Source organism: Bubalus kerabau, chromosome 15, assembly GCF_029407905.1.
Source record: "Bubalus kerabau isolate K-KA32 ecotype Philippines breed swamp buffalo chromosome 15, PCC_UOA_SB_1v2, whole genome shotgun sequence".
Classification (NCBI taxonomy): Eukaryota; Metazoa; Chordata; class Mammalia; order Artiodactyla; family Bovidae; genus Bubalus; species Bubalus kerabau.
Genome location: NC_073638.1, coordinates 66,757,017 through 66,773,274, shown reverse-complemented (window position 1 = coordinate 66,773,274; position 16,258 = coordinate 66,757,017). Strand labels below are relative to the sequence as shown.

General features: G+C 46.6%; 1 protein-coding gene across 1 annotated transcript; it reads right to left on the bottom strand.

The window, feature by feature from the left end:
* Window positions 1-3,740: 3,740 nt before the first annotated feature.
* On the bottom strand, window positions 3,741-6,205 carry FJX1 (four-jointed box kinase 1). Its single transcript, XM_055547770.1, has one exon. The coding sequence runs from the start codon at window positions 5,971-5,973 to the stop codon at window positions 4,660-4,662; it is 1,314 nt and encodes a 437-aa protein (XP_055403745.1). The 5' UTR covers window positions 5,974-6,205; the 3' UTR covers window positions 3,741-4,659.
* Between the last annotated feature and the right edge of the window lie 10,053 nt (window positions 6,206-16,258).

The following is a 16,258-nucleotide window of genomic DNA, read 5'->3' as shown; positions in this document are numbered from 1 at the left end:
TCACAACATAAAGTGTGTCTTACTTGGCATGATCCATGGCAATTGGGTAGCTCAGAAGGTGCCCAGTTCCACAGCTTACTGCTCCCTGGGGCTGACGAGCCATTTGAGAAACAGAATCACAGCCTCCCTGTGAAAGAGGGGGTTGCATGTGACAACACATACAAGGGCATGTTACGTTGTTAGCCGCTCAGTTGTGTCCGACTCTTTGTGACCCCTGGACTATAGCTGGCCATGCTCCTCTGTCCATGGGATTTTCCAGGCAAGAATACTGGAGTGGGTTGCCACTTGGTTCTGGTGAAAAACATTGTGAAGTTGCCAATCTAATCTAACATCCCTTGTTCCAGGCAAGATACCTGGAGTCAGAGAGGGGAAATGACTTTCCCAAGTCCATGACTCATAAACAGCTCTCCTCTCTGGGCTTACAGTATCCTTTCCATTTGACTTTAATGATCAAAGCATGCTTGGAGGTGGGTGTTAATTCTTGCCCTGTGGTTTCCATGCCACTTTGGCAGCTGACATTCTATTCCTTCCTGGAGCAATTCCTGTGCTTTTGGATCAGCTGGACTCCCCTCTCCTTTCATACCCCTGCCCACCTTGCACCACCCAGGATCAGTGGTTCTGTAGGATGGGGCAGGTGTGTGGAGGGATAAATAATCTGTGCCCAGGCTTGGATGATCCATGGCAATTGGGTAGCTCAGAAGGTGCACAGTTCCACAGCTTACTGCTCCCTGGGGCTGATGAGCCATTTGAGAAATAGAAGCACAGCCTCCCTGTGAAAAAGAGGGGGTTGCTTGCGGCAACTCATACAAGGGCATTCTCAGAAAGAAGGCAACCAGCTGACAACTGTGGGCTTTAGGTAACTCCTGCCAGACTCTTGCACTCTGGCTGGTCTTCCTGAGCCAAAATAGAAGCATGTAGAAAATGTTCTGTGACTGCAGAGATACAGCGGGATTATGAAAGAGGATCCTGTCTGGGACTCAAAATGCCTATGGTTTTGACTTAGAGAAGAAAACGATCTACCCCATGAATGAGCAAACATTTATATTACATTTACTCTGTGCCAGGCACTGTTCTGAGAATATTACAAATATTTACTCATTTAATCCAAATAATCAACATCTAGGCCTTAAGAGGACTCTCCTAGCTGCAGTCCTAGGCAGAAGGTGGAGAAGTGTTGAGAGGTGTTAAAATAATTTGTTTTTCTTCAGGATCCGAAGACAGGAGGGCAAGCACTCTTAATAGAGTTTAGAACTATGTCATTGACAAAGTGCATTAATCAACAGTCAAATCCAGAGAGTAAAGGTCAATTGCCTACTTTCTCTTGGCAGAAGGAATTGGGAGGAGGATTGTTCTTCTTGCAAAGATTCATCACTTTTTGATGCTTTCCAGAAGTGGTGATGGATTTTCAATGAGCCATCTACTCTTGAAAAAAAGCACCCTCATATATTTGCAGTGCGGCTGCCTTTGGTGCAGAGGGTCTGCTTGGGTCCTGAAACCACCCACTCAAGCTCATATACAAATCAAACCTGTGCCCCTGGACATAGGATCCAGTGCCTTGTTCAGGATCATATGCTAGAAGAGGGTTCTCAATCATTTAAAAATTAGCTTATTATTAATTTCAAAAACTGGACCTGTACTCAGAAACTTCTAAATTTGACTTTGATAATGAAAATTAGTAGAAATTTACTGAACTGTAAGAAAGGCAAGAGTTTTTGTTTTTTTAAAGAGCAATAGGAAGTGAGTTTTTTTTTTTTAAGTACCTCTATGTATCCTTATGTTTTCTATGTTAACATTTAAATCCCACAATACTCTGAATGAATCTCCATTTCATAGATGAGAGAACTAAATTAAATGACTTGCTGAAAGTAAATAGGTGAGGGAGAGAATTCAGAATATAGTCTGCCTGCAGAACTCATTACTCTTTTACATCATGCTACAGCCTGAAAGTTTTTTTTTTTTTCTTCATCTGAAAAATGATTTGGTCCTAGCAGCATTCACTGACCATGCCAAAATGTTAATTGATCTTTTCATGTCACAGCTTATCGATTATCCACAAGGAATAGCAACAGTTAAAACCTCTTTTCTGTAATTTTTTGATTCCCTTAACAACTCCACCATGTAATTAAACTTATTTCTTAAACAGGCAGAAATGGTTCACTAAAGAATCTGAGAAGGACTGTTTAAATTACACTTAGTTTCTTGCTCTGAGTTAACCATGGTCAAGTCTGGGCTTGGAACTGAAGTTCAGGAGGAATGTGGAGAATGCTGCTGGCCCAGAGTGTACCAGTGCTGAAGTTAAATGGGAGTCAGGGTGTATTTCCTGTACATCTGTGAAACTTCTAACTTCGCTCTGCCCATGGTTTTTCTCCTTGAACATGTCGGGTAAACATGTCGATTGCTGAATATTTATCCTTTTCTTGGAGCAGCCTCTATTGATTTGGGCAGCAAATCTCACATACTTATTAATTATCAGAAATGGAAAATGTTTCTTTTTGAAAGATGTAACTATCAGAGGTTTCACATTAATGTCTTGAAAAAGATTTCCCATTATCACTACCGTCTGTGGCTGTATTATGAAAATATTTGGCTTACACCACAAAGATTATGGACTCTTTTTTTGAGTTGTCTTAGCAGAGGCACTGAAACATAAGGATGGCATTAAATGGTTAAATTACACGCTGTGTTGTAATGCACAGTGAGATGGGAAACCCAGAGATTTAATACCATCATGAGTCTATAAAACCCCAGGTTTACAAATGCAAGTCAAATAAAAATCTATTAAAGTAGCCAAAAGTTGCTTTGAGTTAAGAGGTCATTAAATAAAAAGAAGGTAACAGGCAAGATTATTTGGACCCACATGTCAAATAAAATGCAAAGATAAAACACCAAAGGGCCATTACAAAAATACATTAATAAACTGCCTCCCTCTCCTCTCTCCTATGGGTCAAAACGAAGCTTAAGAAAATACAAAGATGTTTTCTAAGTTTGAAATCTCCAAGAAGTTAAGGGTCCACATGCCATATACAAAGTACTACACCCTTTCCTGGTCTGACAATGGCTGCTCTGAGGAGACCATGCAGTTAGTACCTGGGGGGGCAGGACGGGGAGGAGGCCTGGTGGGGGGTATTGACCAGGACAATCTCTTAAGAGAGCTGGATGCGTCCAGATGTTGGAGAGTATGATCTCCTGGATGCAATGGAATTTATGCTGGGAGATTAAAGAGAAGAATTAATTTATGACTCTACCTGTTTGCAACATGTGTTCAACTTATTATCAGTACACATTGAGTTGCACGGTAATTACAATGCTGAAAATCAGGTGCAACACAGGACCATGGTATTTAAGTCTAAGGGGGTTGGGCATTTGTCATATTTTAGTCTGCACATCTGGTTCTATCATATTTGCCAAATGATTAATATAGGACTTTATTACAGTGAAATCCTTTTATATCAAAGTTTTATTTGCCAGGAAATAGAATACTTTCCTTCCATGTCTTTTTCCACCATCCCCCACATTCTCTGCTGAACTCTGAAATTTCCAGCACTAGGATTCGTTTGAGTGAGCAGGACAGGGAATCTGCTCTTGCCTTTGTTCAGCTCTCTTAAGTTCTGTGGTCACAACTGGGATATACATGCGTCCTTTGTTGTTAAAGCACATCCACAAGGGAGAAACCCTAAAGCTTATTCAAAAACCAGGTAGGATGTCAGATACCTCCAATAGTTAAAACCACAGGAATTAAATTCTAAATTTTAAACTCCCTTTTATTGAAATATAAGTTTGTTTAGTATATTTACACCACACTTTATGCACATATATACATAGAAGGCAAATTCTGTCAAATAAAAAAAAGTTTTTCTTAATAACAAATTAAAATAAAAACAAAGTAAAGTGCATAAAACGGATTTCTTTTCCTTCCGGTGAACATCCTCATTGTCAAAATGTTGGCCGGTTGGGAAGGGGGAGGGATTAGAAATTCATTCTTTGACTCCGCGCACAGGCAGTCCTGCATTTGTAGCCTTCAGGCCAAGGCGACAAGCTGTTAAGGAACAGGTCAGACAAACTGCCAGGGACTGCAGGACTCCCCCCAATCTGTAGGTCCTGCTCCCTTTGTCCTATAGGAGCGGTTCCCCAGCTCTTAACAGTGACCTCACCATCACGGAGCCGGAACAAAGGGAGAACACGGGAAGGGGGCTCCACCAGCCAGTATCAGAGCCCTGCTGCCGGGCCACCAGCGCGGCAATCGGTAGGAAATTGCAGAATTAGCTCAATGGCTCCAATAGAAGTTTTCCTTTTTCGGGAAGGGAAGGGGCGGGCGGAGGGGTTGCCAAGGAAGGGGCTGTATCTTCTACTGAGACTGCCACCCGGGGGCCAAACTCCGGCAGCAGCCAGTTTCTTTGGATGCAAACTCCGTGCTGGCATAGGGAAGAATCCTTTTATAGGCTGGGTGAGCTCATCCTCCCAGAACTTTGAAAGGAAACTGCTTGGGACTGCGAGAAAAGGGCAGGTGGGTGAAGCGGAAGTTTTCGGTCGCCTTCGCGCTCGGGTCTCCGGCTGGGCGTTGGCCGGCTGGTCCGCAGGAGGTGGCAGAGACGACGGCCCTTCCCCCCATCATCTATCCCCCAGCCAGGGGTCTCACAGTCTCTCTTCCTCCGGGTAATGCTAAGTCCCGGGTCGGCGGCCGTACTTAGCCTTACAGTGCAAAATGTGCTTTGCAAGGAAGTCGAGGCGGCGCTGCAGCAGCTGAGCGTGGGGGTCGGCGAGCGCGGCCAGCTCCGGGAAGCGAGGCTCGTGGTGCTGGTAGAGGCGCAGTAGCCGGGCGGCCGCGTCCTGGCCTCGGTGTAGCTCCAGGACGCGCCGCGCCGTCCGCTCTCGGAACACGCACACAGACTGCAGCAGCGGCTCGTTATATTTGTCCCACATGCCCGCTACCCGGTAACCGTGCACCAAGCCCGCCTCGTTGTCCAGAAAGACCAACGCCCCGCCGGGGCCGCGGTGCAGGTTGCTGGTGGCTCGGTGCATGACCCGCGGGTCCCACTGCAGGCTGAAGAGGTTGCTAACTAGCCGGTCGAAGTTGGCCGTCAGGTAGTCGAAGAGGATTAAGTCGGTCCATTGCACCAGGTCCACCAGCTCCGCCCGGCTCCGGTTGGCCAGCTCACCCCCGGCGGCGCGCAGGGGCCGCAGACGGCCGTCCTCGGAGCGCCAGGGCGCGGGCACCACTACGTCGGTGAGGTTAGGCAGCCAGCGAGTCAGGCTTACCACGCTGCCTTCGGTCCAGTGAGCGGCACGAAGCTCCTCCTGCACCTGAGCCCACTGCGCGCTCCGAGCCTCCACCCGGGCCAGTGCCAGCGGCGGCACGTGGCGATGGAGGCCCAGCAAGCGCGCCAGGTAGTAGGACAGGGCCTCGCCCTGGATCTGCTCCGGGTTGATGCCGTAGCGCACGCAGGCGCGGGTGCCGTCGGCGAAGCGGGCCAGCCGGTTGGAGCTGCGCCCGCAGCCCCCGCGCTCCAGGGCCACCACCCGGGCGCGGCGCGCCGCCTCCAGCCACGCCGCCGCCTGGGCCTCCGAGAAGCCCCGGGGCACCTGCTCCTCCAGGCCGCGGCTCCAGAAGACGCCCCCGTGCACCGCGGCGCGTTCCTCCGGCCGGGGCCGCCCGGTTGGCACGTGCCGCCTGCGCTCACCCGGGGGCTGCCCGGGCGGGCCGTCCGCGCCTGCCGCCAAGGTGAGCAGCGCCCGGAAAGTTTTCAGGGAGCCGCCGCGGGCGTCCCGCGCCAGGGGCGGGGGCAGAGGAAAGCGAGGCGCGGGCTCCCGGCCGCCGCTCCGGGCCAGGTGCCGCGGGAGTCCGTCTTCGGGCGGCCGGGAGGTGGGTAGCCCGGTCCTCGGCGGCAGGAGTCCGCCCCACAGCGTCAACAGCGAGCCCAGCGCCAGCAGCCAGAGCCCGGCGGTGGCGGCGGCGCCCCGCATCCTCCTGCCCATGCTCAGCGGCCGCGCCGGTGCCGCCGCCGCTTCAAGCCGAGCCCCGGCACCCGGGTCCCGGTGGCGAGGCGGGCCCGGCAGCTCGTTGGCTCCGGGGCTCCGGGCGCCTCAGCTCCATCGTGGCTGCGGGGCTCTGCCTAGCGCTCCGCCCGGCACTGAGAACTCGCCTGGCTGCCGCTTCCCAGCTGCTTTTGTATTTCGCTGTGAGACCCTCCGGCGGGCGCGATTCACAGGCGCCCGGACCACGTGGGAGCGAGGGCGGGGGGAATCCCCCTCCCCCTCCTCCGCCGCCGCTCCCCGCCCCCCACTCCTCCGCCCCCTTTCCCTCCTCTTCCCCTTAAAGCGGCGATGGCTCCTTCCAAGCGGGAGCAGCGGCCCCACACTCAGTCGGGGACTTAGGGGCCGGGAGCTGGAAGCCCGGCTGCAGGCGCCCGCGCGGGGGCGTGGGAGCAGGCGGCACGGAGCTGGAGTCGCGCGGGGTGGGAACGACGCGCCGCTGGCTCTCATGGGGGTTGCAGTGGGCGCGGAGTCCCTCCTGCAAAGTTCAGAGTAACCCCCAATCGAGCTCCGGACGCCGCCCGGCGTGAATGGGGCGGGTCTTCTTGCCTTGTCCGTTTCCAACGGTGTGATTCACCCTGCCTTATGTAAATCCCTGGGGAGCTCTCCGAGCCGTGGAGGATGTGACTCCAGCCGGGTTAGAAGAACCATCTGTAGCAAACAACTTTGAACCGACACCGCCTTTCCGGAGCGCGCTCACTACCTTGGTCCAGTGTGATTTGAGATTGGTCGCTCGCCCTTTCCCGAGGGACTCTCTGGGAATTCGACCTCACTGTGCAAGAGCACCTAGGCAGGTTTCATTCAACAAAGCGTCTGTCCTCGCTTCTGGACACGGAGCAGTAAAATCCACAGATGCGGTCCCCTGCTCACGGAGCTCACAGTCTAGGGGGATGTTTAGGTTGCCATGACAGGCTTACAACTCAAGATCCGACCTAGTCCAGGGGACGGGGCCTTAGAGACGGTTTCTCTTAAGAATGACACGATTCGGCTCCTGGGGACACAGAAGGGATTGGGCTTGCACAAAACCACAGAGGTAGTAAGTGAAGAAACAAATTCAAACGGGGGTCTCCAAGTAGCCTGCCGCTTGATTTTCCCTCTATCAGGAAAGTTCACCATTTTTAGTCAAGTGGCCAGCATTCTTATTTTTAAAGGCTCACTGTCATTTAGTTAGTCACTTTATGCCCCACGTGTGATTTTCAATTCAACAAATGAAAAAACAACAACCATACCACATTTGACTTACTGGTTTAATGGTTTTAAGGGACGAAGTGTTTAGGGAAGAGGGTGGAGGAGTAAAAAAAATAATAATAAAATGGAAAACAAAACCAGCAAACCACATTGTCTTCCAGACACTTTTTGGGTTCAGTCCACTAGGAAAGTTATTGGATAAGAACTGGCTCTCCCTCTCAGCTCTGTGCATTAGACTCTGTCCCAGATCCAAACCAAGATTCTCAGGTAAGACACAAGATGAGGGGTGGGGCTGGATTCCACCTCTGAAAGCAAGGGTTTGAAATCTGTTTCCTTTCACATGTTTCTCTTGCCTTTATCCCCCGCATCAGATGCACATGGGGGTTTTCAACTGCATCAATGCATCACCTGGTACTGATTATACTGTATTTGCCAAAAAATGAACGTTCTAGAGTTATAGGGCAGGCACCCTAAGGTTTGTGACTAAGTAGAGGCATCTGAAGACCACATCTAGAGACTTCCAGAGCTGCCCCAGTATACCTTCAAGTGTTTCCATATTGACTGAAATGCAGGGTTTTGGTTGAATTTCTTCTGCACCCCATGGTAGCTGTATCAAGCCTTTATATAGATCTTATCTGATGATGAGATTACTATTGCTGTACTATCTTACTTCATTCGAAGGTATCATCTTCCTGTTCTGTGCAAGGTCGTTACCCTCATCTTTCCCTAGAAGGCAGAGGACTATATCTTAACAACTTTCTATTTGTCTTACCAAGTAGCATAGTATATTGTACTAAAAAGGTGCTCAGTAGCGTTTAATTTTTTGTCTTTTGGTTTAACTTCTGAGAATTTTTTTTTTTTTGGAATGCCTTGCTTTCAGCTTGGTTATAAACTATAAGCAAGATCACCACCTTGTGGGCATAAGTAGAATATCATCTAATTAGAAAAGCATACATTTTCAACAGGCCGGTTAATGGCTTACATCTGAGAATATTACTTGACTACCGTGGCCCATGCCATGTCCTGGGGGCTATGGGGAAATCCAAAGCAGTTAGTGTCACTGTCTTTTTAGCTGTTAACAGAAACTATAACTATAAGGGATAGTTCACTGTAAACTCTATGAGGAGTCTGTCTTATCTTTTATAGCGGTCTGGCACAATACTTGGCACTTAGTCGGTGTTCAGTAACGCTAAATAAATCATTGGAATGTTAATGAGATAAAGCTCTGCAAGTAGCATGTAACAAGTCATTAAAAAAAACTGCTTACCATTAAAAGATACAAAATAAGAGCTTTCATTCATAAAAGGGGAAAAAAATTGGTGAAGGATCCACTTCATGAAAAGAAGAAGCAGCACATTATTTTCAGGCTAGGAGGGCTGACTTCAACCCAGTCCCAGAATCTTCCAATCACATTACTGGTATTGATAAAGAAACTGAAGACTTGAAACAGTCAGCTAAGACCTTGCACCTCAAAACATGGACTGACCCTATCACAGCCAGTGGCTCATAGACATGGGACTGAATGCACTGGGTTCCCGAACAGGAAGCACTAATAGAAACTTGAACAAATGCATTGAAATGCAGAATTACAGAAAGCTGTAGGAATAAAAGAGAAACAACAAACCCAAAGTAGAAGGCAGTTTAAGTGCATTATGTAAGTTATTGTTTTAGACAGTGTTTAAAAACACTTCTCTGCTTGTAAGAGGAAGACACTCCCATTCTCCTTTACTTCCTGGCATGAGGACACCCCTGACTGCCGTCCCCCTGGGTCTCCTTGGGACAGCACAAAGCACTGTCCACCACAGTGTGTGACTGCAGGCTGGCCCTTCTGGCAGTTTCTTAGGGATGAGGGGAGATGCTGTTCATCTGTTCCTACACAAGAACCTATTTTCACTTGGAGAACTTTCCTAACAATCCTCAGAGCTTCTCCCTGAGCCTCAGCTTCCAACTGCTTCACACTTGTCCACGGTCCTGTTAGAAGAATGATTTGTCTCATAAAAGAGTGCCTGCTGGAGAAGAGAGAAGAGGTGGAGTTGAGGGGTGGGTGCAGGGCAGAAGGCTGGGGGTTGGGAGGTTTTCTAAGTCCAGCATTTCCTCTTAGTGGCTAATTATTTCCTATGTCCACGAGTACCAGTTTCCACATCTGAGAAATGAGGATGATAAACCCTACCTACCTCATATGGTTGTTGCGAAGTTCATGTGAGATGTTACTAATAACCATAACAACATTAAGAGCAAATGCTTATCGAGCACTTATTATGGGCTAGGCATAGGTCTGAGCTCTGCACATGTGTTTTCCTTTCACCATCCCGACAACTAGTCTTGTTCCCACTGTATAGATGGGGAAACCAAAGCTTAGCCAGTAACTGGCCTGAAGTTACACAGCAAGTAAAGTTGAAGTTAAGTCGCTCAGTCGTGTCCGACTCTTTGCGACCCCATGGACTGTAGCCTACCAGGATCCTCCGTCCATGGGATTTTCCAGGCAAGAGTACTGGAATGGGTTGCCATTTCCTTCTCCAGTGGATCCTCCCAACCCAGGAATCGAACCTGGGTTTCCCGCATTGTAGGCAGACACTTTACCGTCTGAGCCACCAGGGAAGTCCACATAGCAAGTAATGATGAGGCCAAACTCTTGGGAAATTATAAACTACTAAGAAAATGACAGATATAAAAAAAATTTAAATTAAAGTAAACTCAACTCTATGCAGGTCAAGAAGCAACAGTTAGAACTGGACATGGAACAACAGACTGGTTCCAAATAGGAAAAGGAGTACGTCAAGGCTGTATGTTGTCACCCTGCTTATTTAACTTACATGCAGAGTATGTCATGAGAAATGCTGGACTGGATGAAGCACAAGCTGGAATCAAGATTGCCAGGAGACATATCAATAACCTCAGATATGCAGATAATACCACCCTTATGGCAGAAAGCAAAGAACTAAAGAGCCTCTTGATGAAAGTGAAAGAAGAGAGTGAAGAAGTTGACTTAAAGCTCAACATTCAGAACACGAAGATCATGGCATCTGGTCCCATCACTTCATGGCAAATAGATGGGGAAACAGTGGAAACAGTGATAGACTTTGTTTTTTGGGGCTCCAAAATCACTGCAGATGGTGATTGCAGCCATGAAATTAAACTATGTTTGCTCCTTGGAAGAACCTAAATAGCATATTGAAAAGCAGAGACATTACTTTGCCAACAAAGGTCCATCTAGTCAAAGCTACGGTTTTTCCAGTAGTAATGTATGGATGTGAGAGTTGGACTATAAAGAAAGCTGAGTGCCAAAGAATTGATGCTTTTGAACTGTGGTGTTGGAGAAGACTCTTGAGAGTCCCTTGGACTGCAAGGAGATCCATCCTAAAGGAAATCAGTTCTGAATAGGAAAGACTGATGCTGAACCTGAAACTCCAATACTTTGCCACCTAATGTGAAGAACTGACTCACTGGAAAAGACCCTGATGCTGAGAAAGATTGAAGGTGGGAGGAGAAGGAGACAACAGAGGATGAGATGGTTGGATGGCATCACCGACTCAATGGACATGAGTTTGAGTAAACTCGGGGACTTGGTGATGGACAGGGAGGCCTGGCGTGCTGCAGTCCATGGGGTCGAAAAGAGTCAGACATGACTGAGTGACTGAACTGAACTGAAACTCAACTCAGATTTTGCTCTGAAATGTTCTCAGGGGTGGCTCTTAAGTAAAATGCGGAAAAGCATGAATCCTCAAACCAAACTGTTCAGATTTAAAACTTATCAATGGTGTGATTTTGAGTAAGTTACTTGACCTCTCTGTGCCTCTGTGTCCTCATCTTTAAAACACAGTAATGCAAGTGTTATTGGTATTACTAGTTACAACAACAGTATACTATCTGATGAGTAATATGTGTGTATATTAGTCGCTCAGTCGTGTCTGACTGTGTGACCCCATGGACTGCAGCCCACCAGGCTCTTCTGTCCATGGAATTCTCCAGGTAGGAATTCTGGAGTGGGTTGCCATTACCTTCTACACAGGTGAGCAATAGGAATTGATTAATAGTGATAATCTTACAGTTTAAATTAGCACCTGTATGTAAAACTCTTAGAAGACAAAGTCCAATATACATGTGTATACATATATGTATATTTACACACACATATATAGTTTTTCCTTGATGGCTTAGCAGGTAAAGAATCTGCCTGAAATGCAGGAGACATAGGAGATGCAGTTTCCATCCCTGGGTTGGGAAGATCCCCTGGAGGAGGGCTTGGCAACCTACTCCAGTATTCTTGCCTTGAGAATCCCATGGACAGAGGAGCCTGGCGGGCTTCCTGGTGTCCATAGGGTTGCAAAGAGTGGGACACGAATGAATTGACTGAGCACACACACAGATCAAATCAGATCAATCCCTCAGTCGTGTCCGACTCTTTGTGACCCCATGAATCGCAGCACGCCAGGCCTCCCTGTCCATCACCAACTCCCAGAGTTCACTGAGACTCACGTCCATCGAGTCAGTGATGCCATCCAGCCATCTCATCCTCTGTCGTCCCCTTCTTCTCTTGCCCCCAATCCCTCCCAGCATCAGAGTCTTTTCCAATGAGTCAACTCTTCCCATGATGTGGCCAAAGTACTGGAGTTTCAGCTTTAGCATCAGTCCTTCCAAAGAAATCCCAGGGCTGATCTCCTTCAGAATGGACTGGTTGGATCTCCTTGCAGTCCAAGGGACTCTCAAGAGTCTTCTCCAACACCACAGTTCAAAAGCATCAATTCTGGTAACAATAACCCTGTGTACGAGACAGCAAAAGAGACACTGATGTATAGAACAGTCTTATGGACTCTGTGGGAGAGGGAGAGGGTGGGAAGATTTGGGAGAATGGCATTGAAACATGTAAATATCATGTATGAAATGAGTTGCCAGTCCAGGTTCGATGCACGATACTGGATGCTTGGGGCTGGTGCACTGGGACGACCCAGAGGGATGGAATGGGGAGGGAGGAGGGAGGAGGGTTCAGGATGGGGAACACATGTATACCTGTGGCGGATTCATTTTGATATTTGGCAAATCTAATACAGTTATGTAAAGTTTAAAAATAAAATAAAATTAAAAAAAAAAAAAAAAAAAAAACAAAAGCATCAATTCTTTGGCGCTCAGCCTTCTTCACAGTCCAACTCTCACATCCATACATGACCACAGGAAAAACCATAGCCTTGACTAGACGGACCTTTGTTGGCAAAGTAATGTCTCTGCTTTTGAATATGCTATCTAAGTTGATCATAACTTTCCTTCCAAGGAGTAAGCGTCTTTTAATTTCATGGCTGCAGTCACCATCTGTAGTGATTTTGGAGCCCAGAAAAATAAAGTCTGACACTGTTTCCACTGTTTCCCCATCTATTTCCCATGAAGTGGTGGGACCGGATGCCATGATCTTCGTTTTCTGAATGTTGAGCTTTAAGCCAACTTTTTCACTCTCCTCTTTCACTTTCATCAAGAGGCTTTTGAGTTCCTCTTCACTTTCTGTCATAAGGGTGGTGTCATCTGCATATCTGAGGTGATTGATATTTCTCCTGGCAATCTTGATTCCAGCTTGTGTTTCTTCCAGTCCAGCGTTTCTCATGATGTACTCTGCATAGAAGTTAAATAAACAGGGTGACAATATACAGCCTTGACATACTCCTTTTCCTATTTGGAACCAGTCTGTTGTTCCATGTCCAGTTCTAACTGTTGCTTCCTGACCTGCATACAGATTTCTCAAGAGGCAGATCAGGTGGTCTGGTATTCCCATCTCTTTCAGAATTTTCCACAGTTTATTGTGATCCACACAGTCAAAGGCTTTGACATAGTCAATAAAGCAAAAATACATGTTTTTCTGGAACTCTCTTGCTTTTTCCATGATCCAGCGGATGTTGGCAATTTGATCTCTGGTTCCTCTGCCTTTTCTAAAGCCAGCTTGCACATCAGGAAGTTCACGGTTCACATATTGCTGAAGCCTGGCTTGGAGAATTTTGAGCATTACTTTACTAGTGTGTGAGATGAGTGCAATTGTGCGGTAGTTTGAGCATTCTTTGGCATTGCCTTTCTTTGGGATTGGAATGAAAACTGACCTTTTCCAGTCCTGTGGCCACTGCTGAGTTTTCCAAATTTGCTGGCATATTGACTGCAGCATTTTCACAGAATCATCTTTCAGGATTTGGAATATCTCAACTGGAATTCCATCACCTCCACTAGCTTTGTTCGTAGTGATGCTTTCTAAGGCCCACTTGACTTCACATTCCAGGATGTCTGGCCCTAGTTGAGTGGTCACACCATCGTGATTATCTGGGTCGTGAAGATCTTTTTTGTACAGTTCTTCTGTGTATTCTTGCCATCTCCTTAATATCTTCTGCTTCTGTTAGGTCCATACCATTTCTGTCCTTTATCGAGCCCATCTTTGCATGAAATGTTCCTTTGGTATCTCTGATTTTCTTGAAGAGATCTCTAGTCTTTCCCATTCTGTTTTTTCCTCTATTTCTTTGCATTGATCGCTGAAGAAGGCTTTCACACAACTCATTGTTAATTTGCAGTGTGTTAGTGTCAAGTGTACAACAAAGTGATTCTGTTATACATATATATGTATATATTTATTCTTTTTCAGATTTCTTTCCATTATAGGTTATTACGAGATATTTGATATAGTTCCCTGTGCTATACAATAGGTCCTTGTTGTTGACCTGTTTTATATATAGTAGTGTGTATCTGTTAATCCCAAACTCCTAGTTTTTGTATTTTTTTTAAATTTTATTTTATTTTTAAACTTTACAAAATTGTATTAGTTTTGCCAAATATCTAAATGAATCCACCACAGGTATACATGTGTTCCTTATTATTCCCTTTTCTTTCTGTTTCTCTACTCTTCTCCTTTTCTTGTTGCTGTCCTGCACCAAGCCTCACTTGGGTCTTGAGAAACATAATGCAGATGGCGACCCTGCCCAATGCACCCTCTTTAAGCCCCAGATGAGCGTCTTCCCTGAAGAAATTTACTCTCTTCCTTCCCTATAGAGTCAGTCCATTTGGTCCAAAGTTCCCAGTGTAACTCTTGTTGAAATCCCAGAGCCTCCAACCAGCCTTGAACAGCTGGCTTTCTCTCACTACTCTGCCTCATTCAGTCCTGACCTTTTCTGGGTCTTCTGAGTAACAAGCCTTTCTGGGGGGAAAGATGCCAACATGCACCCTTCTGGATGCTTCTTCAAAACAGAAGAGAGGGAAAGACCATGTCAGAGATAAGTACAATATTCCTTGAAACTGGGTATGACTCCTGTTTTAGCTGTTACTAGCTGTGTGACTGCAGGTAGCTTTCGAGTCTTGCTGGGCCACAGTTTCATTATTTGTGTTTCCTTCTCTACTCTGTCTCCCCCTAGGGTACATTATTTTTCTGCTTGGGGATCATTTTCCTTTTCTTTGTATCTATTTGACCTTGATCTGGATCTCCCAAGAAATGCTTAACTGATTTCATCTTTATATATCTGGCTGTTAGGGACAGGTATTATACACACCTGACTCTAGGTAAATCCTGCTGGATAGCTAGAAGGAGGTCTGGGAACATAGTCTTTTCAATCAACCTGTCTACATGAGTGAGTCCCAGTTGTTGTTTTGGTAGTATCCTGGAGCATTTGGGATCTTAGTTCTCTGACCAGAGATCAAACCCATGATCTCTGTGATGGAAGTGCTGAGTCTTAACTGCTGGACCACCAGGCAAGTCTGAGTCCCAGATTTAAGAACACACTGTGTTTCTGGAAAGAAAGTCAAGGTTGACACGAACCCTTAATTTATGTTGAGACTAATAGTTATAGGATTCTCTTTATTTCATGTAGCTCTCTTTTTGACCTGCTTTTGGAAAAGGTTCCTGTAGCCACTGGTGTTAGAGACTAGAATCTAGAGTTGGAGCCTTGGTGAATTAATTTAGTAAATTTCAAAGCAATTGCTGTTGCATATCTCAGTCATGTATCATCACACCCTAGTTAAAGGGTATGATGGTAAAAATTCTGGACTGGGCATTTGGGGACATGAATTTCCTTCTCTACTATAACTTAGTTCAACTGACATTTCTTGCTCATGTGCTAAAGGCCAAGAACTGAGCAAAAAGTGATGGCATCGGATTTTCTCTTTAACACCTGCATCAGGAAACACTGGTTGTCTTCACCCTTCTCCCTTCCCTTCCTGCTTCTTGGCAGGTCTCCATCCTCCTCTCTGTGCCTGGTGCTGGAGGGGAGGCTGAATCCTGATTGGGCTAAATCAATCAAGTCCCTTCCATCGCCTTGCCAGTGTTGGATTTAGGCATAGACAAATGGCAGCCATTCTGGCCAGTGACCCCAGAAGGGAAGTCCACAGCAAGGTTTCTGGAAAAAGTGTCTGTGCCATGACAAAAAGACACAGAAAAGATACAGCATTTTCCTCCATGGCTCAGGTCTAGATTTGAGGCCTGGAATTGTGGCCATCATCATGTAACTGCAAGGGGAACTAAGTGGACACAGAGGGGAGCAGAGCAGAAAGAGGGGAGGAAATCCCCGGTGATGTCTTCACGTCCTTGGTGATGTCACCAGGCTCCTGGATTAATCCACTCTGGAGCCATCCTGCCTCTGGAGTTCCCTGGAGGTCTAACCCACTCTGTGTTGGGAGTTTTGTTCTTCGCAGCCAAAAGATTCCTAAATGATATACCTCTCACATGGGAATTTGCAAACCAGAAAGAGGGCAGACATATAAACAGAACTCTTCCACCGCACCTGTGCTGCTGGGAAAGCAGTGTGCTGTGGTCTTGTGGTGCATGTGCTTGCAGCCAGGCTGAGTCTTGCACTTACTAGCTGTGTTGTCTTGGGAAAGTCACTTAACCTATCAACTCATCTGATAAAGGGAGGTGAAAACCTCACCTGCCTCATTATGTTATTGTGTGGATGAAATGCACAGTAAGACTTACTAAGTGCTCAATAACCATGATCAATTGCTCTAGCTATTATGGAAATATTAATAGAAACCACACAAGAGCCCAGAGGAGGGAACAACTAATTCTACTAGAGAAGAATTAGGAGGAAGG

Excerpts from the sequence above, each read along its gene's own strand:
- FJX1 (XM_055547770.1), bottom strand. The coding sequence starts at position 5,973 with ATGGGCAGGAGGATGCGGGGCGCCGCCGCCACCGCCGGGCTCTGGCTG.